The 26390-nt window shown below is 46.7% G+C and overlaps 1 protein-coding gene across 4 annotated transcripts in view; it reads left to right on the top strand.

Annotated features, from left to right (window-relative positions):
• The first annotated feature begins 1002 nt into the window (after positions 1-1002).
• The window catches only part of LOC130534040 (gamma-aminobutyric acid receptor subunit pi), a 41549-nt gene continuing 16161 nt past the window's right edge, over positions 1003-26390 (top strand). For 2 of the 4 annotated variants that reach the window (XM_057047907.1, XM_057047906.1), the window contains exons 1-3: positions 1007-1305; positions 8853-8942; positions 25031-25143. In XM_057047907.1, the coding sequence (XP_056903887.1) occupies positions 8890-8942; positions 25031-25143 (166 nt within the window). In that variant the 5' untranslated portion in view covers positions 1007-1305; positions 8853-8889. Of the gene's footprint in view, positions 1306-8852; positions 8943-25030; positions 25144-26390 lie in introns of all 4 variants that reach the window. The other 2 variants (XM_057047908.1, XM_057047905.1) reach the window with 2 other exon arrangements.

Here is a 26390-nt window from a genome sequence, read left to right as displayed (position 1 = left end):
GTGCACCCAGTGTGTGTCGTTCATTGTTGGAAATTATTTTTCTTGTTTAGTCGTTAGAGTCAAATTGTCCAATTGATGGGTTTTGTCTTTAATTGTAAACTTGTTTTTGTTCGCACAATATAGACCGTCTGAATTTCACTGTTAAACCGGGTGCCAAATGAGCAGCATCCCCTGATGGATGAGTTTGCTCAGCAAGAGGAGGATAATTTTACCGTTTTGGCACCCCCCCCCCCCCCAACTGAAGCTACTTGCAGATGTTGCATCCTTTCTGCTTTACTACTCAGAAGTGTAGGTCAGCCTGGGAACAGCCTCCCCGGGGGTTAAAGCTCATACAACCATCTGTGGAAGACAATCACTGTCGTCATCTAGCATGGATGCTGACTGGCTGTTAGCGGACCGCTGTATGCGTGTGTGCGTGTGTGCGTGCGTGTGTGCGCGCTCTGCTGCCCTACCATGCAGAGACCAAGCGCCAACAGTTATGGTACACATGTGAGTTAAGATCAGATGAGCTGCTGCCTGACTGACCGCCCCTCACGCCACCTGAGGGCGTTTTTGGATGAAGCGTTCCTGGTACACAAACACAGATTTCCAGGCAGAGGCCTTGCGGGGTGGGGGGTGGGGGTGGGGGGGGGGATGTCGACTTCCATCCATCAGAGCGTTGCACGTTCTGGCCACAAAGGTCCTCCGTCCTGAGTCCGGCCCGCTTCTGAATCCCGAGAGCACCTTCAGAGCTGTTAGAATTTAGAATAGCTGTGCGTTAAACGTGCACTGACAAGATTATTATCAGTTGAATTCTCTACATCACGAATCACCAAAACCATTACGTATATTTCTTTTTCCTCCTTATTAATGTTTCGTTGGCAAGATAATGACGATGACTATTGTTTAAATTAGCCATGTTTACCAAAGCCTCCTGAGAGAATGAGATCTTTTTTTTTTTTAAAACCCTGAACGGGGTTTAAACAAAGATTTAGAGCTCTTCCGTCTGCTCCCACATTCCTCCCCGATCATGGTGAAACCCACGGTCATCATCGTGGCAGATAACAGGAGACTCTTCCTTCATGGCGTGCGTCATTGCGCAGCGGCGCGTCCGTCCCGTTGTGCTTCACGGGAATCCGCTGACAGAGCACAAACTGTTATGAGTGCGGGCGTGCGAGCGCGTTGATCAGCAGGTGCCTTCTTTTCCTGGCTGGAAGTGGCGCCCACAGCCGCGCCGATCGGAAGGAATCCCTCTCGCGTTGCGGGCACATCATCTGCGGGATGCACTAACATGCGTGACGTGCTGGCGACCATCTCCGACCACAGGTAAAGTTCGGCGTTTAACTTCGAGTCTAACAGCATTCGTCTGTGTTTTCCGTGTGTTTGGTTGAAACCATTATTGTTTAGTGCGCCTCAAATTTTGGAGACGTCTGAGGTCTTTTCGTGCGCCTTTCTCGCGCGTTTCGGAAGGAGGCGAGGGACGTCGGACGCAAACGTCTGCTCGCGACGCAAACTTTGAGGCAGCGAAGGATACATTTTAGTCCTAAAACACCCGAAATGTCATCGATCCCTATCAGCAATTAAAGGATCGTCGCGGCATCGCGCGCGCAAACGTCAACGCGCGTCGCTGGTGATGGCATTTAGCTCAATTCAGCTGCCACAAGCTTGTTCATCAGCGCGTCTGGGACGGTCTTTGTGGAAATAACTGAAGGTTAAACAACTTTTTAACACTCGTCAATTTATTCTCCTAAACCGGGTTGTTTGTTTGTTTGTTCTTAAAGAACAACAGCTCTTAAAGGGGAGGTCAGGATTTTGTTCAATACAGGTGTCTCCTCTGGGATTATAGCAGCAGTTTTTAGACAGTAACCGTGTGCACGGGTCCCTGCGTCAGATGAACTGTCCAGTAAGAGACAAACGCTCCAGAAGAAACTAGGATTTTAAAAAACAAAAAGAAAATTAAATTTCCTTGAACATGCCTCTAATTTCTTAAAGCACAATCATAATCACATTGCACAGATTGTCAGGCACATTTAGCCTAATTGTGCAGATTTTTGCTCACTCATTGGGCACGTAAACTGCCAGCTGCCGTGCAGATTTAGGCCGGCAGACACAGTAAAGGCAGAGAGGAGCTGTGGAGATGATGGAAAGGCTCTCTGTTATCATCAGTGCTGCAGAGCTGGGAGTGGGTCCTCTCCCAGGGTGACAGACTGAACTATTGCAGTTGTTTTGGCTCAGTGGACATGTGGCACCATCCTCTTCCTTTATAATATTCTCTCGGCATTGATTTGATTTCCAGCCTCTGCCGACGCATTGACTGATTTTCTGGGGCGCCTTGTCTCATATTTCCCCCGATTCATCGTCTTTAATCTTACAATCGCCTCATGTAACTGCTTCTAACACCAACTGGAACACTTCGAAGACTCCCCAGGTGTGCAGGTGCATCCCGACAGGGTTTGTGGGTGCTGCGTTTTGTCCCATGCGAGCTCCCCTCAACTCTGTTAGCATCCTGCGCGAGCAGATATATAATCTGATGGCCTGAGTCCTCCTGGTGTCCATACTCGAGCTGTCACAGTGTCCAGATGTGTCGGCTGGGCTTCCCTCAGGCCTTTTTTCCCCCCTTTCCAAGGATTACATGTGATTATACATGTGCAACGTGGCCAAAGCCCACCGGTGTGGTCTCGCTGAAGCGGAGCGCCTCCCAGCAGCTGTTTCAGTGGCTTTTGAATGAAACCCCCTTCATCTTTATCAGCACGACACCGAGGACTCGATGTGCATTTGTTAGTGCGAGTTTTGACGGATTAAATCAGCGTTACATCAGCGGCGCTAAGCGCTCGCCCCACTGTTTGGCCACTTTCCGCACAAGTACAGTATTGACGTAAGGCAGCCAATTATATGAAGCATGATAGCGTGTTGCCATCTTCATGTAGAAGCGTAGAGAAACTGTGCACAACGCAGCCATTATAGAGCCCTCGTGGACGCCCATTATATAGGAAGCAGCTGGAAGCGTGGCGCCATAACTACAACACTCTTCCCCCGAGTCAGGAAAAGTGTTGCCTGTCGGATTGTGCAGATTTATATCCGGGTGTCCCAGAATTACCTCATTTATTACCACAAAGCTAAATGTAGACATTTCCTCATTTAAGCATCCTCCCACTTGGGAGGAGAGGAGAGGAGAGGAGAGAGAGAGGAGAGGAGAGGAGAGGATGAGAGAGGAGAGGAGAGGCGAGGAGAGGAGAGGAGGAGAGAGAGGGAGAGGGGAGGGAGGAGAGGAGCAGGAGAGGAGGGGAGGGGAGGGGAGGTGGAGGGGGTGGGGGATGGGAGGGGAGGGGAGGGGAGAGGAGAGGAGAGTGAGAAAGAGGGGAGGGGAGGGGAGGGGAGGGGGGGGGAGAGGGAGGAGAGGAGAGGAGGAGAGGAGAGGGGAGAGGGGAGGGGAGGGGAGGAGGGGGAGAGCGGAGAGGAGGGGAGGGGAAGAGGGAGGGAGGAGGGAGACCTTTTAGCATTTAAATGACAAATATTCCTCCAGCCTTTTGTTGCTTCTTAATAAATAACTGGCCGGCACAAAGTCTAAAAACAGTAGTCAGAAATATTCCAGTCATGCTGGTGGTCATAAAAGCCGGGAGGAATCTGTTCCTCTGTCGGTCCAGCCGATCGTCATGTAACAGCTTCCATGAAAATGAGCAAAATCCTCCTTTTTCATTTTTCAAATGTATTAAAACGAAGCCCTTGACCCTCCAGGATCGAGCTTTTTCAAATCCAACGATCAGTATTTCCTCACATCTGCCACAGCAGCGGGTCTGAGTGCTGCCTGTTGTTTATCCGGCGGATGGACTCGGACCCCCGCTCCTGTTGGGCCGCCCACCTGGGACGACACCTTGACGCCAACGTGAGCTCTAGAAATGTTTTGCTTGGATCTCAGGCGCACGGCGAACAGGTTTCCTTCCTGTAAAAGGGCTGTTTGGCTTCCCAACATCCATCTTTGGAGAACGTTACCTGAGCCGCAGGCCAAAATGTTCCCCTCCGTGTTTGAGCTGAAAAATCTTTCCAGGTGTAAGTGCTGCCAGGATGTGTTTTCCAGCTAGGAGTTCATTTGTGGAATAATATCAGGCAGCAGGTGGAGGCCTCCGAGTGGCTTTGACATTAAAGCCTAAAGGATCTTGTTCTAATTCTCCCTAAATGTTCATGGATGGTTTATTCAGAACCTTCTGAGAGACCTGTGGGGGGAAAGGGAACCAAAACCGAGCATCTTTTCCACCGAATAAAATGGATTTCACTTCCATTCAAATCGTCCTGCGACCTGTCAAGGTCGTTTTTCTGTGGAGACGCTGGAACTAGCAGAGTAATCTGCTGGTGCTCTATTGAATCCCAGAAAGAAACGAGATAATTAGGAACTCCGAAACCACGAAGAAGCAATCGCAGCGCGTATCTGTTCTGAATAACAACACCGCCTATCAGCCAGGAACAAACAGTCTTCCAGATTACATGTTAATCTGCTGATTTGAGACGCTCCACAAGCAAGAAGTTAGCATCAGAGGCCGTTAAATCCTTCCTAAGCCCGTTCCATCAGACCTGCCGAGTGAAAGATAAAGCCGACTGCACGTGCACAAGCGTCTTGATAAATGTAGTCCTTTATTAGCTGAATCCAGCCGGTCAATACGGGCGGCCTGACGCCCAAATCTCCAGTTTCACACATGAAAGCAGATTAAACCGTCCAGGAAACGGTGAAGTTAAAGGGGATAAACGTGCATCTCAATCAAGTAGGAAGCAGGAACACAAGCCTGCTCCTTATTAACCACGTGACCCGTTGGGAGGAAGTTGCACTTTAGCGTATTTAGGAAAGTTGTTCTAAATTTCCTTTGATGTCTGCTGGTCACATTTGAGCTGCATTTGGTCACGCAGGGAAACCGTTTAGCTCAAGTGTTTCATGGATGGAATTAAACTCAAAAACATCAAGAACATAAATGAGAACAGGAGGGCGAAGCGGGGACATTATGGTATGGAGTGGTGGCTTTGAGAGCACAAAGGTCAGCGCTGCGTCGATGTGACTCAGCCAGTGTTCCAAGAATAAGGGAAAGAGCACGAGAATTAAATGAAGTGACTCAGTTCTGCTTGACAGGGCTTCTTCTCGAGTCTTTGCCCTTTTCAAGTCAGCGTAAAATCAAATTGCCGGCAGTCAGAGCGAGAGTTGAAAGACAGGCGTCCCTTTTATCCACCCGCCCATGTGGAACACTGCTCTCCAGGATGGCCCGGGCAGCCCGGACACACCAGAGGAGGACTGCGGATGTCTCTGGCCTGACACCATCCAGCCGGGATGGCGTTCCGGGTCCTGTATGGTGGACGCTGCAACTGACCACATTTTAATTCAGCAGGATAAACAGGAAGGTGCTGCTGGTTACCATAACAACCAAACTCCAAGTATAGGTGAATGAATCCTCCTGGCATCCCTACGCACAGGTTGATGCAGGGATGCAGTGCACGTGTTCTCCTGCACCACTTCTATTTTTCCATCTCTGGGATGGATTTTGATGGATTTGAATGCCTCGCCACATTTCGTCTCTTTATGAGTTTCAGTCTCGCGCGCACGCTCGTTAGTTCGGGCCGTTCTCCATCTGTTGTGACGGGACCGTCGCGGTTACAGATGTGTTTTCATTTTCTTTACATCCTCTTTGTAGATTAGCTTAATTTCATCGGAAAATTGTCCGTTTTGATGATTTTATGGTTGCTCCTAGCATAGTTTCTCCTCATTTATTGGTCCTTTTGGCGGTGCTTTTTTCTTCCATCGCTCAATTTTTCTGTTGTTTTACTGCTACTCCTGCAAAAGCGGAGGACAAAGTGGAGTTTGTGTCCTCTAGTTCTGACCTCCGGGCTGAGCTTTTTCTTCTTTGAAACTTCATCAGCCGACTGAGCCTCCTGCCAACATCCACGCCGCTCTCTGAGGACATTTGCTGGCACACGCTCGCTCCAATTTGCTTTGTTTGAGCCTCTGAAAGGAGCTTAAGAATGAACAAAACTGGATGACAGGCTCACACAGACTCCTGTAAATTACGGCGGCATTATTTCTTCTCCTTGGCTTTGATCTCTTGTAAAGCTGTCTTGGTATAAACTGATAGTCCAGCCTTCTCTGGTTTTTAAGGATATCGATAATCATCTCACTTGTTTGGGAAGAGAAACGGAGATGCTGTCAGTCGCTGCAGCACATTTCACAACAATATTGGTGGGTTCTCATGATCTTCCAGGCACAAGATTTCTTTTGTTTTTCTTCAGCCTTGAGTTCCCCGCTGCTAATTTTGTACGAAGGATTTGGTAGCTAAAAAATGTTTCCAGCATCATTGTATTTCCGGAGTGTCTGTCCTGTCCTCCTATGTAGTCATGTGACCACAGGGTTAGAACGGCTTGGCTATAGTGAGCAAATAATTGACGTAATTTGCGAGAAACAATGGAAAATAGACAGACCAGCTTGCACCGATGCATCTTCTTTGTGCCTTGGCTTAATCCTGGACGGTATTGAAATATGCTAAATGCTAAAATTGTGTTATATCATGACAAAAGTACGAAAATGTTCTTTGTATCCATGAGCATTTTGGACAGATTTACATGACTGTCGTGTCTTATGTGGACTGGAGCGCTGGGACGGGCCCTGCTTTGATTGTGCGAAACAGAATATCAGCGTAATACAAGAAATAGGGCCTTTCCACATCAACCACTGCACTGATGACGGTGAGTGTGGAGGCACTGTGACACTGATACATTAATACCTGATTTGTTGGGTTGACAATTGGCTGAAACCAGCTGAGTTGTCTGTTTCATTTGCGTCCCAGGAGTCTCTTTGTGAAGCAGAGCGGATTTGGCAGCGAATGCATCGAGCTTTGGGGCCTTCTCCTCTCCGTTCCTCTGGTGCCACTCAGCCTGCCTCAGAGTGTCAGTTTCAGTTTGTTCCTTCCCTTAACAAACTTACGCTGATCCTTCGGGGATTTGAGGTCGTGTCCCTGCTGGCTCCAGCTGCAGCTGAACGTGTGAGGCGCTCCTCTCCGCTAGCTCTCTTCACTGGGATTTAAATCCTCCTCAAGTGCCACAAACCGAGTCATTAGCTCAGTCTTTTCTGACTGAAAGGCTGAGCTGATGTGTGCACCCAGGGGAAACTGCTACTTGACCATTTTCCTTTGCTAATGTACGCTTGCAGAACGCGGCAGGTGTGAGCCTAAAATGGGTCCGGTGAACGTTAAGGCTGGAGCGGTCCTCCTATACTCACCACAGCTGCTTCAAGGAGGTGCAATAAAGGCTAAATTGGTCCATTCTCACATGTATATTAAGGAAATAAGTTGAACCGCTCCACAGATTAAGAGCTAAACAGCCTATTAAGAAAATGCAAGAGATGCTTTAGCACTTGTTCAGCTGGTGAGGTCTTTAGTTTTGGTAGCATCTAATGTATATAGAAGTAATTTTTTATATTAAAAAAATCACAATATTCAACATTAGCATCTTTGAAAAAGCCTTTCTACTCTATTTGATTGTTTAGTATTACAGGAGGTTATGAGACTGCCGCCATTTGTTTTTAGCAAAATGACTCAAAATGAACAGATTTTAAAGAAAGCATTAGGAAATATTCATAATGGGCACATGGAAGAACTGATTCAATATTGGTGATGATTCTGGAGGGAATTTGACCTTCGAGCTGAAATGTTATGTAACCATGGATTACTACTGCCTAGTTATATACACTATACACACTATTGTACAGGTGTTGCTCACAATCTGAGGGGAAATAAGCTGCTTGGCTAAACTGCTTGGTTTCCAGTTGTTACATATCATAGAAAGGATTTTGCTGGATTCCTTTCGCTTGAGGTGATTGTTCTTCCTACAAAATCAATACCATGGATTGAGCTCATCAGCCGTGAGTAACAAAGATCCCTGCACTTGTAATCAGGAAGTCACCAGGTACACTCATGTGATCTATTGCAGCAATTACAGAAGCGGGAAGTGGCCCAAATCGGTGATTTGTTGGTCTGATCATCGTGAACCCTAGCAGCAGCGGTGTACGCCTCTAAACCCGCTGGCCACACGTGACTGTGTTGGAATTGTGAGGAAAGCAGCTGCATGTATACGTAGAGTCAGTATAGCTGGTGGGAACAGGTATTGTGCAGCTGAGGGGACTATTTCCACCGAGGGGTCTTCCTCTTATGTCTGGGCTGGGCTCATGTGTCACCACCAGAGGGACAGGATCCATTTGTGACATGATATTGTACCTTCTGTCTGCCTGGCTGGTATCAGTCAGGCCTCGGTGTTGAAGTTTCCGTGGTCTCCAAACGATTTCTGTCACCTTTTAATCTTGGAAGATGCTCAAGGGAGACGGAGTGCAGGGTGTTGGATGGAGCAGGAGCACTTCTTCTCAAGGAAAACTGCCATATGCCATACGTCTTTGGCCCAAATGGTGCTGTTGTTGGGGTTGGGACGATCAGTATCAAAAAGTGACAGAGTTGCTAAGGGACGAGTCACTCAGGGGCCTCAGCTCTGCAGCTGTTGTGTGATTTAGAAATAAACTTCAGCAATATAACCCTTCATTTCAGTGCCCGTGCGGGAGTATGAGAGGAATAAAGCACTGCAAAGAAATCACTGTTACCTGGGTGATGATCTGAGGCCAAACCTGGGACGGTAAGCCTAGGAAAGATGGCAAAGCTCCGTTGTGATGTGTGCCAGCAGATTGAATCTGAAGGAGCTGCAGGAGTCACGACATCGGCCCATGTGGGTGTCTTGTACCGATATGCAACAAAATACTCGGCGCTAAAGGAAACAACATCCATATCGCAGCATTCTGAATCACCTGATGCCGCTCTCAGTTTGAATTACATCATCTTCTCCCGTTTGTGCTTTTATTCCAGATAAACTCCACTTGGCAACTCCACTCGATTAGCAGCCATGGCTTTCTCTGTATCTGGGGGGACCTTGTTCACCATCCTTCTCATTAGCAGGTAAGACTGCTGACACACGGCGCTAGGAGCGGCTCACAGCTGCTGGGGCAATGCTAGCCTCACAGTCAGGAAGCATAATCATGATGGATTCTACTTCGCTTTGAACATGTACAAGATGGAGGGCTTCTTCTAAGCGCGCGGTAACTCCCTTTGCGTCAGGAAGTGTTGCAAATCCATTGGCACCGACTGATGCAGTCAGGCCGGTGGTATAATCTACAGAGAGGGCGATTGCTTTGGTTTGGTGGATATTTTGTACCTGTGAAGTCCCCAGAATCTCCTTTTCACATCTCACAAGTGGCAGATGTTCTGGGCCCCGTGCCTGCTGCAGTGGCATACTCGCTATACGCCGGACGTGCCTCCCACCCTTCAGCACTCCGGGGCTGCGCTTGGTCAGCACAACCTGATCAATAGATCGACAGCCATAACGTGAAAATGAGGAAAAAGTCTCTTTGAGCTTCGGGATATTTCATCACAAGCGAGAGGAGATGATAGACTTAGCTTAGCTTAGCAGGAATCTGACCTATCAACGATTACAGCGGATCCCGATCCTGGGTGAGTTCAGAGGTTATCAGCGAAAATGATGTCAGATGTGGACACAGACTGTTCTGTGGCTGATGCTAGTGCTAATAAATGTGAAATGAATGTGTAACGAATGTGACCGATCAGCCTAATGGTCAATGTCAAGGTTAATGTCGTAGCGACGGTCTAACTATGCTAGGAAATAAACAAAATAGAACACACTAGATGATTCATCAGGGTGTCTTAGATGAGAGGGAGCTGGGGGACGCTGTGCACATGAAGACCCTGCTGAGGTTGATTTAGAGTTGCTCGATATCCCGTCAAGACTCTGAGCTTAAGGGTCCTGATGGCTTCCCTGATACAATGTTTGACAGCTCATCCTCAGCTGAAGAAATACGAATGTGCCACAGTCACCTTGACCTTGGTCTGTGTTGATCCGACCTTGGAAATGTTGGGACCGCCCTGCCCATAAAGGCTCACGGAATGCTCGCATTTATCGAGCAGCGAAGGCTCCCAAGGTGGAAAGACTGGTGTGGATTTATCCGGGGACCAGACGCTCATCGTGGTGAGACACCAGCAGATGCTCGAGTGCCACTCAAAACTCCAAAAGTTTCAGTTCTCGAGGACCTTAGTGAAAACCCTGGCAGCATCGCGGCACCTGCCTCATTTTTCGGAGAACAAAGCAAAAAGCTCAAGACGACAGAAAGAAGATCACAGCTTGTAACATGATCAAATAAATTCATCTACAAAACCCTCTTTATCAATACGGTGTCATCTGAGGCAGTTGGCCGTGACGATGCTGGTTTGCGGCATGGGAGTGTTTTTATTTGAAGCTACAATCGAAACACACTTTGACTGTCTGTTCGCACCACATGTGTATGATCAATTAAATGTAATTCTGACACTTTTCAGAAGGATTTTTACTTTCCTCCAACCAGGGACACGCTGTCTTTCACTGAATCTTGCAAGAATCAAAGCATTTCCACCAGTCGAGCCGAGATCTCCATCATCTGAAGCCTTTGATTCTAAAATGAACGTTATGATCTGAACCACACATGTCCTCCCATTTAGCATCTCATTTACATGCTTGAACACTCACGCGAGCTTGATTTCCCCTGTAGTCCTTCATATAATCCTGCACAGTGTAGATAAATATCTTCATTCTGAAGTCTGTTACAGGCTGATTAACAGCTTAACGTCACTTGTCAGCTGAGGAAATGGATCTAATTCCTGTCACCTTTCAGTTTATTGTCTTCAATGATTGTCGCTCAACAGATTAAAGGACTCCTACTTGTTTTCTGTCTTTCAAATAAAAAACACCCGCGATGCTCACGGGAGTAAATGAGCCAACACCTGAGTCACAACAACAGTGTTCTAGATTAATCTCTTAGCTCATCATCTTCCATCAGCCTCACTATCCCTCTGGCACTCACAAACACCACGGGGACCAGAGCCCAGTCGCTATGCCCCCCACCGTCTCTGGAACTCCTTCCCACCATCATAATATTGATACATCCCACCTCAAAACCTGTTCCAACAGGAATACTCACCCTGACTGTCAGCAGTAGGTCCTCAATTCACAGACAAGATGGGACAAGAAGCAGGCTCAGCAAAGTGAACGGGAGCGTGACTCCAGAACCTGATTCACCCTCTCTGCTTGACCATTGGATTGTGGCTGATAACCAGAGGACAAGCTGACTGAGACCCCCAAGGCCTTAGCAAAACCTTCCAAACCTAGGAAATGAACTGGAAACCCCTGTTAGACACTAAATTTGTAGTGAATACCATTTATGTTAAAGATTTGGTCTACCAGGTGGATAGCAGTCTAGACCGGTGGGGATTTTGGGCAAGGCCAAAAAGTGAGTGTCCTTAAAAAAACGGTTCACAACTGCCATAATAACTGTGTTTCCTCTGGACAACAGAGGGCCATTAACAAAGTCCAAAGCACCCTATGGGACAAGGATAACCCTGGGATGGGCAAACCTTGCAGTAGACCAGCTAGAGTCTGCTGTTGGGCCTTGAGGACCCAATAAATAGTTTTGTGGTCCTGTACCTGGATCTGGGTGCTGGTGCTGGGCTCTCACGGTTCTCCCCACCTCCCAAGTGAGCATACTCACCACTCTCTCTTGGGACAGACTCACCCCCAAGGCAGTGGAACTGGTCAGCTACAAACTGGGATCTTTAGAGAGATCTTTAGACTTATGTTTACAGGAAGCAGGATGGTAGCTGATGTGGACCTTGAAGAATAAAGGCGCCTGCTCTTGGCAAATTGTATAAGTGAAGTTTTTTGGTCAGTCTACATGATGAAGGGTTGATCTGCCCCTCTCCAGCAGCTTCTGCCACTTCTTCCATGGCAGCTTAACCGGCAGCAAGAGGAGTTCACCTACAGAAGAAAAAGGCACATGGAGCCCAATCACCAGGCTGGTGTACTGAGACAGCACCATGTCTACCTCAACATCAGAGGTAGTTTATTATTTCCACAATAAACTCCCTGGTGGGAACAGGCTGACCCAGGATCAGCAAAGAAGAGTAGCCTATGCTGGATCGGAGTGTTTTGTCCTCTCCACAAAGAAAAACCTGGAGATGACGAGCGTTACTTTAGCTGTTCTGTGGGTCACACGGGTGATGAACCTCCCATCCAGAGCGGTGGCTGTGAGGGGTATCGGAAGAGTCTCCAGCAAACAGCCACTCTGCACAGGGAGTCCTCCCTCCAGTAAATTGTCTTGGGCACGTGAGATGAGCAAAGCTTGACAAGGGAGAACCACATTTATAGTACACAACATTGCTGATAACAGCAGTTGATCCAAGGGTGGCGCTGCCTCCAGTATGGAATCTGAAGAAAATGGAGAAAAATTTCGGAAATTACCGTGGTACAAGCACTCCCTTGCTGGAATAATGTGGAGGCATTCATCAGGAGTTAATTTGGCACAACCCAACTATATCGGCTCCCCCAACACAGAGGGTGGTGAGGTGTCGGAGTGCAGAAAGAAAGGAGGAAGAACAGCCGGAGTTGTTGGCTATGCGCTCCTGGTGCTCCTCTCTCATTCGGTTTTCTATCATAATGGCAAGAGAAATGAGGGTGGTCAGGTCACTGGGGTAAGCTTATCCCGCAGCTGGTCACTCAGTTCCAAGGGAACGTCTCCCTAAAGAGACGGTTAGTTTCACCTGGAGTCCACTGACAGGATCCAAAAATCCATCAAATTTATCACCATGGACAGTTTTAAGGCTCTGTTTGATCAGGCGGAAAACTTCACAAACCCATACAACAGAGACCCAAAGTAGGAACAGGAGCTCATTGCCTCTTCCCAGACCAGTGCCTTGCCTCTAAGCAAACCAGTAAGATAATATACCTTGGCGGACTTGGATGAAAATGAATGGAACCTTTGCTAAAAATCAGCCCACACTGGAGGAGGAAGCCGAGACATTTATACAAGTCTTTGTGCAATGGCTCCAGATCGCAGATGTTAGAAACTCTGGGTGAAGAAGCAGCGAGCAAAGGGGAGCAGGTTAGCTTGGAAACCTGCTGAACCTGAACAGAAGGAACCACCAGCACAAGGGTGGAACTGTTACCAAACAGGGCTCTGATTAGTCCTTCGTGTTATCCGGCGCAGGGACTTTGTGTCTGCAAGGTCCATTGTGGCCAGTTCAGACTGAACCCCAAGCGCCGGCACGGCAGACTGAATCAAGTTCTGGCAGTACTTTATAGGATTTGGTGGAAAACAATTACAGGCAGGGCAGAAGACCGAAGGGGACCCGACGCAAGGACAAACATGCAGGATGAGACGAGAACCAGAGCAGAAGCAGAGCGACACCGCCGACGATCAATTTATCGACATCGAATCTAGGCCTGAACTCAAAACTGACAGGAGAAGACCAGGTAACCTCCCTGACCAGCCCAGATGCAAAGGAACACATGGAGACAGAGACAAGATGGCAACAGGCAGGGGACAGAGAGACGCTAGGCAAAACCCCCAACACTCCCTGCACATCTTCCCTCTTTCAAACCTTTTCTTCGTTTGAACTTGTTTTTTATTGTTTGTGTCTATCTTTTTTGTAGTGTTTTATAGTGTTTTATAGTTGTTGTCACAAACTGGCGATGTAAAAATAATTTCGAGCAGAGTAATGGGATTACCGGAGAGGGTCTTTTTCCACCCAAGTCTTTAACTTTTGAGTGGTTTTCTCTTCTCCCTCCCTTCAGTCATTGCTCTGCTTTGCTTCATCCAAGCTATCATTTATCACTTTCTACAGGGAAGCAGAAAGCAGAATTTAATGTTCATTACCTTTAATTGTTGGTCCCCTATCTGGGACAATTTCCTTCCTCTGCTGGATTTCTCAGGCATCTTCATCCTCACAGCAGTGAGTCATGATTCCGCTGTCAGACACATTTAGTCTCAGCAACAACAGTTCTCACTCTGAACCTGATTAAAACTTCACCAATTTGGATCTAATTAGTTCTTGGACAGTTTCCACTGTTGCTCTGCCAAAGCAACAACAAGAATGAAGAAAAGACATTTAGTCCCTCTCGCCACCACCTGAACTTCTGCAGGACTTTGACGTTTCTTTGGTGAAGGATGACCTTATCTACATGACATGGCGAACCCAATTGTTTATTTCCCTGTTGCCTAGGCCCCATAAGGCTAATTAGCATGCTACTGAATAAAGGGATATGACTGCATAACTATGGGTATGTTAATCTATTAGCAGATCTGGAGATCTTGACCATTCCTCTGAAATACCAGGAGTATTGATGGATCTGTGCTCCCATCCACACGTTTGATTTGCGTGTTCGGAGTCTCACTGAATAAACCTGACGAGAAAAAATGTCCAAGAGAGTATGACCAGCACGAACAGACCTCGACAGTAAAGATTGTCATTCACGCGTGGGATTCATGGGATTTTTAAGCAGAATGAAAACACCTTCGACAAAGTGTTTTAACAGGATCACGTCAAACCAACCATCCAGGAAACATATTTGGGTTTTTTTCTTCTTGTACTTCAAGGCCATGTCCTCCAGGAGCAGCTAGAGGAAGGTGTTAGGAGAGGATGCTGAAATTGCTGGCCCTATAACATGTTATTATCCCCCCCCACACACACACACACACACATGGATCCTGCATTGTGTAAGTTAGAACGCCACATCACTTCACACAAGAAGTTGCAGTATGTCAGCATTAGGAATGTGCTGAATGTTGCACATTCAGTTGTTAAACTCCCCCAGTTTGGTTGGGAGGGGGGGGTCTGAGGTTAAATGAATATGACAACACACATTAGTTGGGATTTGGCCGGGCTCAAGCTCAGGAGGGCCTGAACTGCAGAACACAGTCCACTTAAAAAAATAAACAGTGTTATTATGATTTGGAAGTCTCCCTTGTTTCACTTGAATAACTCAAGTGGGCGATTTTCTGCCTTCTCCCTCCTTCATTTCACATTTCATGTCTACAAAGCTGCAGCCGGAGATAAGCCTCTATTACCCCGATAAGGCCTCGTCTATTCATTTTAATTAATACTAGAAGAGGTCTCACTTTGGCCCCTAAGCTGCTTAACTCGGTAAGTGAAGATTGATTAAAGAGGAGCACACCTCCTCTCCTGAGGGACGGTACTGTAGCTGCTAGCCTGGTCCACAGCAAGCTCTCAACACAGATGGAGCCTTTATCTTCCCTATCAACCGAGCTGCATTCTGGGGTCGAATCCCACTTACACACTGAGTGTAAGCCGTGCACGTATCACACTCCAGCCATCCCAACATTACTTGCAAGAATTCGACTGTAACTGAATGATTATCACAATGCATGATGCATGTGTGGGGGGGTATAACATGATGTAGGGCAGGAAGTAGAGCTTGAAAACTTTCAGAGGGCCGTGAAGCTTCTTGATCGTCATGCAGATCTGTAAGGAATTACAATTACCCATTTAAAACTGAGCTGTGCTTTAAGAATAGCAACGTATAAACAAAAAAGTTTTATTTTTAGGTAGATGTGGACAAAGAAAGGTAGAAGTTTGGGGCGGTTTAATGAACCCCAACTTATCAAACCCTCATAAGACTACTGGATCAGAGTAAAACCCTGTACTTGTCCATAGTAATTATTAATGAATTCATACGCTGAAAGTTTCTTGCATTCATGCCTGGATGTGAATTATTGAATGCGATACTGCAGAGCCTGCTGTGTTTAATGTCTCCTGCAGCTTTGTTTCACTATCTTGTTCAGCCAGAGATGGTTTCCTCTGCATCCACTTGGTTACGGCTCCTCTCGCTGGCCACTGCTGTCTGATTATCAGGATAAACACTTAAATCCACATCGGTTTTGTGAATGACTCTCCCTCATTGAGGCATTGTTTTTGCATTTAGCTGCATCTATTGATTGGATTTAGTCAAATATATTCAAGAAGAGGCTGTTAAGACACATGTGGACATGTCAGACAAGTCAAATCAGGAGTTCCAGGAGTGTAAAAGCATCAACAATCATGAAAGAACAATACATTGTGGTTCACACTTCTATCATTTATTCCGTATTTGTCGCTGCTCTCCTTTTGTCTGTGTGGCTCTTCGGGATCTTTCAGTTAGTACCTGCGAGCATCACACCAAAGGTTGGACTCTCTGTTGAGGCTGCAGTCCGCTGAAATTTTAATCCTCCTGTAAATTTACCGAGCTGGAGCGAACAATGAGCCTCCAGAACGAGCGCTTTGTTTGGGAGGCTTTTGATCAGTTGGGTTGTCTCGTCGGGCTCTTTGCTGCAGTGTTGACACCAGCCGTCCTCGTCTGAAGGCAGAATGTGACTGCTTCCCAGGGCTGAGACTTAAAGAAAACCACCCCTCCTTATCTCTGATGATCCTCCTCTATCATGAATTCATAAAGCCTGGGGAGGGAAGGCTGCGAACACTGAGTGAAGCCGCCTTTCAGCTTCTAACGTGAGCAAACTGCGAGTGCTGCGCGACGCGCACATGGAATTGGCCTTTTATTTACTTTCAATAATTTACATCCTGGGGTTTTCCCTCACTTTCTTTACAATGTGTAAAAAAAAAACCCTGAGGGCTCTTCAATGACCAGACAGGATGGATGTGTTATTTTATTTCTTTGCCGCATGCGATCGTGAATTTAGATTATTTGCATTGTTGTTTCCAACAAGCTGTAAGTTTGTTGATGGTTCCTGGTCTCAACACTGTCCAGCTCTGCTGCTGCTGGTAGGTGCTTTAAACGGTGGAACATTGTCTATTGTTCTCTCTTTATCTGCTTCTCATCATCCAAACAGCAGCTAAACTTTAATTAGCAGTTGATCAATGATGCAGCCTTTTTTAAATCCTCTCCTCTCCTTCAGCACTGAGGACATGACTGTCCATGTTTCTATGGGTACAACGGCTCCCAGATTTTCCATTTTAACAGCAACTTCCCTTCTTTCTTTCATGATTAATCGGTTGGTTCCTGGCTTGTTGTGCGGCTCTGTTATGAGCCGACTCGGTCCAATATTTGCAGACCGAAATACATCAGTCGGTGCTGCCATTTTATTTAATTTCACTGGACGTTCTGAATGTCTGATGGTACATTGCTGTCTTTCATCAGAGGAAAATGAAAGAACTGTTTGTTTGTGCTGTCTTAAAAGCCTCCTGACAGTTTTCAGTGACCTTGAGGCCAACCTCACCTCCAGCTTGGACTGAAAATCATTTATTAAAGGTTGAAGAGACGTCGAGGAGAAAAAAGTACGTTACATGTCTTTAAAAAGCACAAAATGACTAAAAGGACGGAAATCCTTAACCTTTGACAGAGATGGAAACGTAGTTCTGGTTAAAACAGGCTGAGGGACAGGCGTGACATCACGAAACGGACCTGAAGAAGAAGAAAAGAGGAGATGGGAATGGGGTGATCAGACCTCCGCAAACACACACACACACACACGGACCATAAATGCCGGCGTTTGCATCATTTTCACACCTTTTGATGCTTGACTGACGGACTCAAATGGACAGTGTGTGACGGCACCGGAGGATCACTGCCTGAAGGTTCTGTGGTCGAACCAGCTCCTCCTGTTTGTGGGCGGAAACGACCTCATTTCACATGTAAATTTCCATTTGGTCTGCGACACTCTCGATGCGAGGAGCCCAGAAGAGGATCCACACTTAACGTGCAGCTCATTGGATCCAACACAGTCACAGTCTGGACTGCCGGTGGACCCGGTCGGGTCAGCTCAATAACCGTCCAGAAATAAATAACAATGTTGAGAAGCAAGAAGCGAATCAAGCGGTTTGATGATGAGCGACCAGGTGATGATGATACTGATGAGAGACGATGCAACAACGCGAGTTTCATCTACTGTCAGACACGCTGCAGAGCTCGCGGGAACGATCCGGTTCAGTGCACGAGGGAGGACGCCGATAACTCTGTAATTGACCGAATGCTGCCTGGATGTACGAGGACGTGATGAGTGCAAAGTGAGCAATACTTGTGTTTAATTGGTGCTTCATTGACAAATATCACTCTGCTCCTTCGATAACCACCAGAGCCCCAGACGTTCGGGCCTGCCCATGATTAGATAACAAGAGCGACGGAGGAGAACAACAATGCACTTGTGCCAGGTTTTTAATGATGCAGACATGCTATTTTATTATCAATCTGACAGTAATTGAAAGAGTTTTGCGTATTATTTCTGGCCTCATGGGTTTTCCTTTCTGCGCCTCTATTGAAGTCCCACTCTTTTACTTTGAAATTGCTTCTGTTTTGAGGTCGTTTTGATGATGCATATTTTCTTCTGTTTAGCTGGGGTTGAACCCCAGTGCAGAATATCAAATAGACTTCCCAGATGTTGCTCCTCTCTGGCAGCATTGCAGGCTGGAGACATCTGCTAAATTAAGGTGTCCAAGGCATCTTAATTACGTCCAGTCCTCTCACCAGCAGTATTGCCTCTATTCCCAGGCCGAGTCAATGTTTGTAGTATAAATACTGATCTGGACATTCATAAGTGAAACAAATGACAGATGGTTGAAGCTAAGTAACAGTAGCTTATATCAAAAGAGCACCTGGGTCTTTATTAAAATACACCACATTAAAGATGTCAAGGAAATTTCAATCTGAAAGATGGATCTTCTATGTTTAGGTCATATTTCATTGTTCTTTTTATTTAATTATAACTATACCTGGAAATAGCATCTTAGAAATGTGCTTGGAAATGTGCAGGCAACCTGTATATACTTTATAAATATTACATTTGAGCCTCAAACTGCTTCAATTCCAAGTCCATCCACATGGATGTGTCCCCCAAAACCAGTTGATGCCCATTCCATACGTACCAAGAATGCTTTTGATCAACAGCTTGACCATTAATTGCTAATTAGCATCACACTTCCATCATACATTACGCCACAGAGTCAAATGATCGATCCACTTCATTTAGCATCCACTCAAAAGGCAAAATACAAATAATTCAATTTCTATGAGATATAATTGTATGTGAATCCAGGCACCCTGTTTGGGTGCATCTACTGGGGATGATGGGGAGACATCCATGATGTCCCGTGCATCCTTCTTCCAGCTACACTGAAACTAGAGCTTCTGCATAGTGAGACAGGTCACGTGCACTGTTGCTATAAAAAGATCCCTTGTTGCTAAATGGGTCCAAAAATCCATCAAAACAGCAAAAATAAGGTTTTTTTTGTCAGTTCCTGCTGGATGTTGGAACAATACCAGCCATTCCCAGCTTAAGTGTAAGCTAAAAACCATCTTTTTTTTTTTAAAAAAAGAAAGAAATATACTTCTATAAATGCTTTATTCAAAGTGTTGGTTAAAAGTTAAAACCCACATTTCTTTTTCTTCTCACCTTTCAGCCTCTGAGATTAGACTCCGGCAGACTTATGAATACAGTAAATGATCTATATGGAGGAGCTTAAGAAGCGGCCGTGGGCAGCATGAAAGGAAACAACAGCAGCTTTCATGCCCAGAATTCTGCCACATACACACAGGAGGACTTACTTATGGAGCGGGCTGCCTGGCCTCTGCCTCTGCTCCCTCCGACTGGAGCTCCTGCTTAACGGATCTCAGAGAAACTTCTAAAGAGCCTGACGAGCGAGAAAGAAAAAAGGAAAACTCTCCCTATGTGAGAACGGGAGCAACCCTCAGATGATTATCCGCACCAGGAGAAGTTCAGCGGACTTGCGGCTGAAACTTCCTGTTTTAGGAACCGCTTCAACATGAAGACTTGGGGTATTTTTAGATCTGAATTATCTTCAGGTATTGACAGCAATCAGCAGCGTAACGAAACGCGTGTTGCACAAACAGTTGCTTCAATTTGTTGCTGACGTGGCGTCGATATGCAGAGGCCTCCCGTCGCCTTTCGTCACTAATCAAGAAGCTTATTTCAGGAGGAACTATCAGGGGACCTGAGCCCCACGTGGAAACCAGGGAGTCTGCTCCCAGTGCATCGATATGTGCTGAGGGATGCTGAGGGGACCTGGGGAAGGACCTGAATCAATGGAAGAGGAGTGAAAAGATGGTTGGAGCAGAATGTACCGCTGAGCGGGTGGAAGAACGGGAGAAGGGGGGTCCACAGAGAGCATTACTCAGCTCTCTGCAGGGGTTATCTTCAACTGGATTATTCTCTGTTGAGACGTGGTCGGGCTGGAGCCGGGGGGGGGGGGGGGGTGCAATGTCATGAAACAGGAGCTGAAGAGACGAATCCCCCCCTCCCACAGGGACCGAGTGCTTCTTCTCAAAGCTGTCTGTCACCTCTGTGTTATCCTGTCAGAAGCTGTTCCCCCGCCAGTCCACCAACATCCAAAACACAAGACAGGTCAGAAAAGCCTGCGGGAGGAGGAATGTGCGAGATGCATACATTAGCGACCGCTCACGTGGGAACGGCTGCTCTGAGATTCAGAACGCCGTTGAATATTCCAGAATGATCCCAGCTCATTTATGTGATACGCAGCGTTGAATGGACACGTAGCAGGAATACAAAGCTGTTACCATTGATGTGCTACTGATGATTAAAGGACATGTTGGGCTGGCCGCTGGGATGTTGCATCACACTCATGGAGGTCTGGTCCTTCATTATGTAACCGCTGCTTTATACCAGGAGAGGAGGGAGGGCGGAGCCTCTGTCGTCACAGAAGGAATAAATGAACATGTTTGATTGGGTTTTCATCAAAAAAGGGCTGCATTTTTGCATTTGCCCGTCAAATACAGGAAAGAGAAGAAGAAGAAGAGAGCCTGGATGGATGGAGGATGGATGGAGGATGGATGGATGGATGGATGGTGGGTGGGTGGAAGGATGAATGGATGGATGGATGGGTGGATGGATGGATGGATGGTGGGTGGGTGGAAGGATGAATGGATGGATGGATGGATGGATGGATGGATGGAGGGAGGATGGATGGATTGATGGTTGATGGATGGATGGATAGATGGATAGATGGATGGATGGATGGTGGGTGGATGGATGGCTGGATGGATGGATGGATGGCTGGATGGATGGATGGTTGATGGATGGATGGAGGGAGGATGGATGGATGGTTGATGGATGGATGGATGGAGGATGGATGGAGGATGGATGGATGGATGGAGGATGGAGGGATGGATGGTGGAGGGATGAAGGGATTGAGGGAGGGACAGAGGGAGGGAGGATGGATGGATGGATGGATGGATAGGTGGATAGATGGATGGAGGATGGATGGATGGATGGTGGGTGGATGGAAGGATGGATGGATGGATGGATGGATGGATGATGGATGGATGGAGGATGGATGGATGGATGGTGGGTGGAGGGATGGATGGATGGATGAATAGATGGATGATGGATGGATGGATAGGTGTGTGGGTGGGTGGATGGATGGATGGATGGATGGATGGATGGATGGATGGATGGATGGATGAATAGATGGATGAATAGATGGATGGATGGATGGATAGGTGGATGGGTGGGTGGATGAATGGATGGATGGATGGATGGGTGGATGGATGGATGGATGGATGGATTGATAAATGATGGATGGATTGATAAATGGATATTATCTGAATTTGAGATTACAAGCTTTTCCACATCACATTTCGTAATCTCTTCATCTCACCCTATAATCCCGGTTTTCCAAACATGGGATATTTTGAGCACCACAATCACTTATCCATCCACTTCCATTTACTGAACCGTCACTAAGAGCATGGACAGCCCATAATAGGCTTGCTTTGACACCAAAATGCGACACACACCAACATATTTCCTGATGTGTCCTAGTGTATATCCGCGCACGCTGCGGCGGCGGCGCGTGAAGTTCCTCGTAGCGGCTCATCCATTAACGCCTACTTTTCCGACCTAATTCCCACGGACTTACACGAGTACGTTTTCTAATTCTGGGATGCAACAGCCATATTAATGATGTTCCCAAGGCCTGTTGCTGCCTCGTCCTGCAGCTCTGCCTGACTAGATGCGTGTGCATGTGCACGTGCATCGACATGGATCTTTTAAGGCCAACACAAGGCCAGTCTCGACCAGCTGATCCACGGTCAGGGATCCACTAGGATCCAGGCTACAGCAGCATGCTAACGTCTCAGAGGTTATCAGGTCTTGGAAAGGCCAGGTCACTGTCCAGACCTCCCAGCCTGTGGAGATGCAACTGTCGTTATTGGAAAAGAGCACCAGGAAGCAGCCCAGGTGGGAATCCGTGCACGTGCCAGAGGACGCCCTGGCAGCATGTGCACGTGGATCTGTGACTAAATACTGTGGCTGATTACAGCTGAGTGGACGCAGGTGGGACTGATTGCTGGGGGAGAGCTGAGGGGGCAGGTGAGGTATTGGGAAGGTCCGGAATGATTGGGACAATATATGCTCCCAAACTCCCAAACTGCAGGATTATTGCAGAGAAGAACGGGTCTGGTTCCCTCCACCTCAACAGAGACCTGATCCAAACTCTACCCACGTAGCGGCTCATTTAATATTTCAACATTCGATCCTAAATTGATGAAATCTAAAATGGAATGATTAATCAAAGCTGCTATTGCTGCTCAATAGGGAATCAGCAATTGCTTTTTCCCTCCTTGTTTTGCATCAGATTCTTGAAAATGTCCTAAAAAGTCTTTTTGCTAATACATGACCAGGACTTCTTTGTTACGGAATGTTAAGCTAACAGCTTGAAGATGAGCAGGCGGATGCCGGACTCTGTTGCAGCCGGTTACATCCTCAGGAATCGGACCTCAGATCGTTCTGTAAGCTGATCCGGGTTTACGAGAAACGTTAGGCTGTAATTTAGCCTGTCTCAGCAAGGTTCTGACGAGCTCTTTACAAATATGAGAGCAGTTCATTAGTTGAAGGTTAATGTCTCATGGCTTTCCTACCTAATGTGCCCCAACACTTCACCGCTTGGGTTTAAATCAGTTTAGAATGAACTAATTATCACATTTAAAGTGGTGTTTAGAGCCCCACTCAATCTCAACCTTTAGTTATAGAGCGACTTATACAATCAAAATTGTTTCAAGGCGCTTTCCAGAATCCCAGGGCCTGACCCCAGGAGAGGAGAGGAGAGGAGAGGAGAGGAGAGGAGAGGAGAGGAGAGGAGAGGAGAGGAGAGGAGAGGAGAGGAGAGGAGAGGAGAGGGAGGAGGAGAGGAGAGGAGAGGAGAGGAGAGGGGAGGGGAGGGGAGGAGAGGAGAGGAGAGGAGAGGAGAGGAGAGGAGAGGAGAGGAGAGGAGAGGAGGAGAGGAGAGGAGGGGAGAGGAGAGGAGAGGAGAGGAGAGGAGAGGAGGAGAGGAGAGGAGAGAGAGGAGAGGAGAGGCACAGAGCACAGAAACACACACAAAAATACACTATTTATACAGCGGGTCAGTGGGGCCGGAGGTCATCATGCAGCTCCGAAGGCGGCGATACCTGTAAATGAATAGAGGGGGGCGAATGAAACTACACAGGAATCAGCATAACTAGTCTGCTTGATGAGGTCCCCACTGCCACTGGGACACCAAGCCGGAGGGAAATCTGGAATACTGTATGTTCAGGTGTGGGTGGACACGATCACCCGAGGAGCCTCATGTTCCACTCATCAGTTAACGGGCTCAATTAGTGTCCCTGCATAAGTTCCGAGGCGACCACGGAGACCCGGTTGGTCTTGTTGTGGGCTGGGGAGTCACGTTAGTCAGCGTGCATTCTGGGATAGCGGAGGCTGCCGGATGCGTCCGAGGTTACAGCCTGAAAAGAACTACGCTCCGTCATCAATCGTTGGAATTCCAGCTGAAATAATGAGGATCCCGATTCCGAAGGAAAGCGACGTAAATTCGATGTCGAGCAGCCGGAGATTCTCTGAACAGTTTGACGTAAAAAGGGGCAAACGTCAGCGATCATGGGGTTTTGTGCAGAGTAGATTTAAGCTCACCAGCATAAAAACATCCATTCAGGGTGACCCAGATGGATATTGCACTACTTGCTACAGGCGCTGTGCTATCAAGCAACTTTCCCATCCAACGCCGCTGAGACAACAGGCTGGAAGGCACGTAAGCGAGAGTTTAGGTAGCCGAGCAGCTGCCTGCTGGGAGCTAACTTCCCCACTGTCCAAACAGATTCCACACGGTCAGGTGAAGTGCCTTCGCAGTCTCATTGGAAAGAACTTTAGACTCTTTCGCAGACTCTGCGGAAAAAGAAAGAAAACCAGCGCGCCGCCCTCAGGGGTTTAACCCCAGTGGGTCATGTTTACATCAGAAATGGGGAATGATATTCAACATCGTTGCTAGATTCATTACCTTAAAGCTGACGCGCATATTGACCTTCAAACCTGAGGATATCATTTAGTCATTGCAGGATTTATTGCTCAGAGCAGAACATAATATGGAGGCCAAAGCGCGTGTTTGTTTGTGTGATTTTAAGGGCTTTTGTCCTGTTGTTATTCTCTATCTGGTTATTTATTACTGTGCGTTCAGGTTATAAAGTATAGTGCCAGCTTCAAATGCAACAAAGCGTTTTGATTAATTAACAATGGTTCAGTGTACTTAGAAGATGAAAAGAACTGGGTCTAAAACAAGTGTGTTGGGAGCTAGTTGCTATATTAGCATTGAGCAGGGACTGCTGAACCACATGATTTTGTTTCTATATGCGGATAAAGCTAACGCAGTAAAAGATGTCACTTTACTATCAATAAATCATCATAACCACAAGACTTTTCTATGTTTAAAACATGCAACAGGCTCATTTAGAGGATCCGGCGTACATCAGAGCACACTTCAGGGATTACGCTCTGCCGGCTTTTACTATTCAAAGTCTCTTTTTTATGCCATGTTCCTCTTGGGGAAGCTGCGATGTCTTCTTCTCCTGACACAATCAGCAACAACACAACCAGCCTTCTATTCCAACGTGCACGTCACTCCTCTTAGAACATTAAGCTTTAAACTATTATTTTAAGGGGTTAAGTTTTGTGATCCGCTGGAAACACTGTTGGTGCCATCTTGCGTTCTTACACAATATGCTGTGCGACGCGCTCCGCTCCATACAGACGGTATGAGCGGTGGGCTGCTCCTGTAGAGAAATCTACCTTTTAAATGTGCAACCAAGGGGAACACACACACACACACACACACACAGTTTTTCACCGCCTGCTCTGCTCTGTCTTTGTTCTCAGGGTGTTAGAGAACTCCATGATGAATGCAGAAGTTAAAGAAGGAGAGATTCTGCCTCCTACGATCCAGAGGCTGATGAAAGGATACAACAAGTACCTCAGGCCCTTCTTTGACAGTAAGGAAGCTGCAGACACATGCACCCGTACGGAGGACAATGCACCCGAGGGAAATGTCTTTGACGGTCCCCCTGATGCACAATAGATGCTGATGCACACGCTGAAATCTACACGTTCTGTGTACTCTCATATGAGATGAAGCCAAATTTATCTTGCATATTGGTTTATTTTATAATTACATCATGGGCAACGAAATGATTGGATGTGTGAAAGAAGCTAACACTTGTATGAAAGCAGTGAGGTGTTTTTTTCCCATCCCATAATAAAACCGCGTGTCGTTTCAATAAAATTAGGCTCCTCTGAAACGTGCCGTGGGTTGGATTCTAATTTGCAGGTGATTAATTTCAGAGCGGTGTCAAGCGCCGGGAACCCCTCGCCAACTTTATTGCTCCGCGCGCTGCGGTTTGATCACGAACAAATTTATTTCTGCGATAACACCTCAAATGCTGCTCCGCATATTCTGTTGTCTCCCGTCCTGAGAAAACAATGGGCACCCTTGGTGCAGCCAGGCACAATACTCAGACGCCCACACACGTTCTTGGCATCGTTGCAGCTCTGTAAAAGTATTTTTATCCATCTAGATTTGAGAAATCACATTTCAGCTCAATTTCAAGCCTTTGTCCACATTTGCGCAGCATATTCGTATATTTAGACATTTAGAAATGCACACCAGAGGCGTACCGGTTGGCGGTAGACTGAGCATTTGCTTGGGAGCGTATAAGTTCCTTCAAAGAGAACTCCGTGGGGAACTGGTGTGGAAACCCACTCTAGAGGCTAACTACGATTTATAAAGCAGCTAGTTCTGGGAATAACATTAGGCTTGAAACAATGTTTCAGAAATTGGTGTGAATTTCTAAAAGTCACTTTTTAGAACATTTACAACGATATTTGTCAACTCTAGAGATGGTTTAAATAGGTACATCCATATATTAAATGTAACTCCCAAATTTTAACTGTAAATGCTAAATGTAACTCCAAATGTTAAATCTAATTGCTTCAGGGGAAAGTGAAGATTTAGCTTATGTGCAAATTCTCAATGTCAGTATTTAGAAATGCCAAAATGAATGCTCAAGGATGTTGGAATGACAAAACAATTGGAGAAACAACTTGCTATCGCAATAAGAACTATCTACATGGCAAAAACATTTGGAGAAACTTTAATTGATGTCTACTTTGAGTTGTTTCTCTCCATTTCACATCCAGGTCCACATGGCGTGGTGTTTTTATTTTTTTTCCTAGGATGAGC

Source organism: Takifugu flavidus, chromosome 11 (genome assembly GCF_003711565.1).
Source record: "Takifugu flavidus isolate HTHZ2018 chromosome 11, ASM371156v2, whole genome shotgun sequence".
NCBI lineage: Eukaryota > Metazoa > Chordata > Actinopteri > Tetraodontiformes > Tetraodontidae > Takifugu > Takifugu flavidus.
Note: the sequence above shows the minus strand (reverse complement) of the source record. Positions and strands in the feature narration are given on the sequence as shown.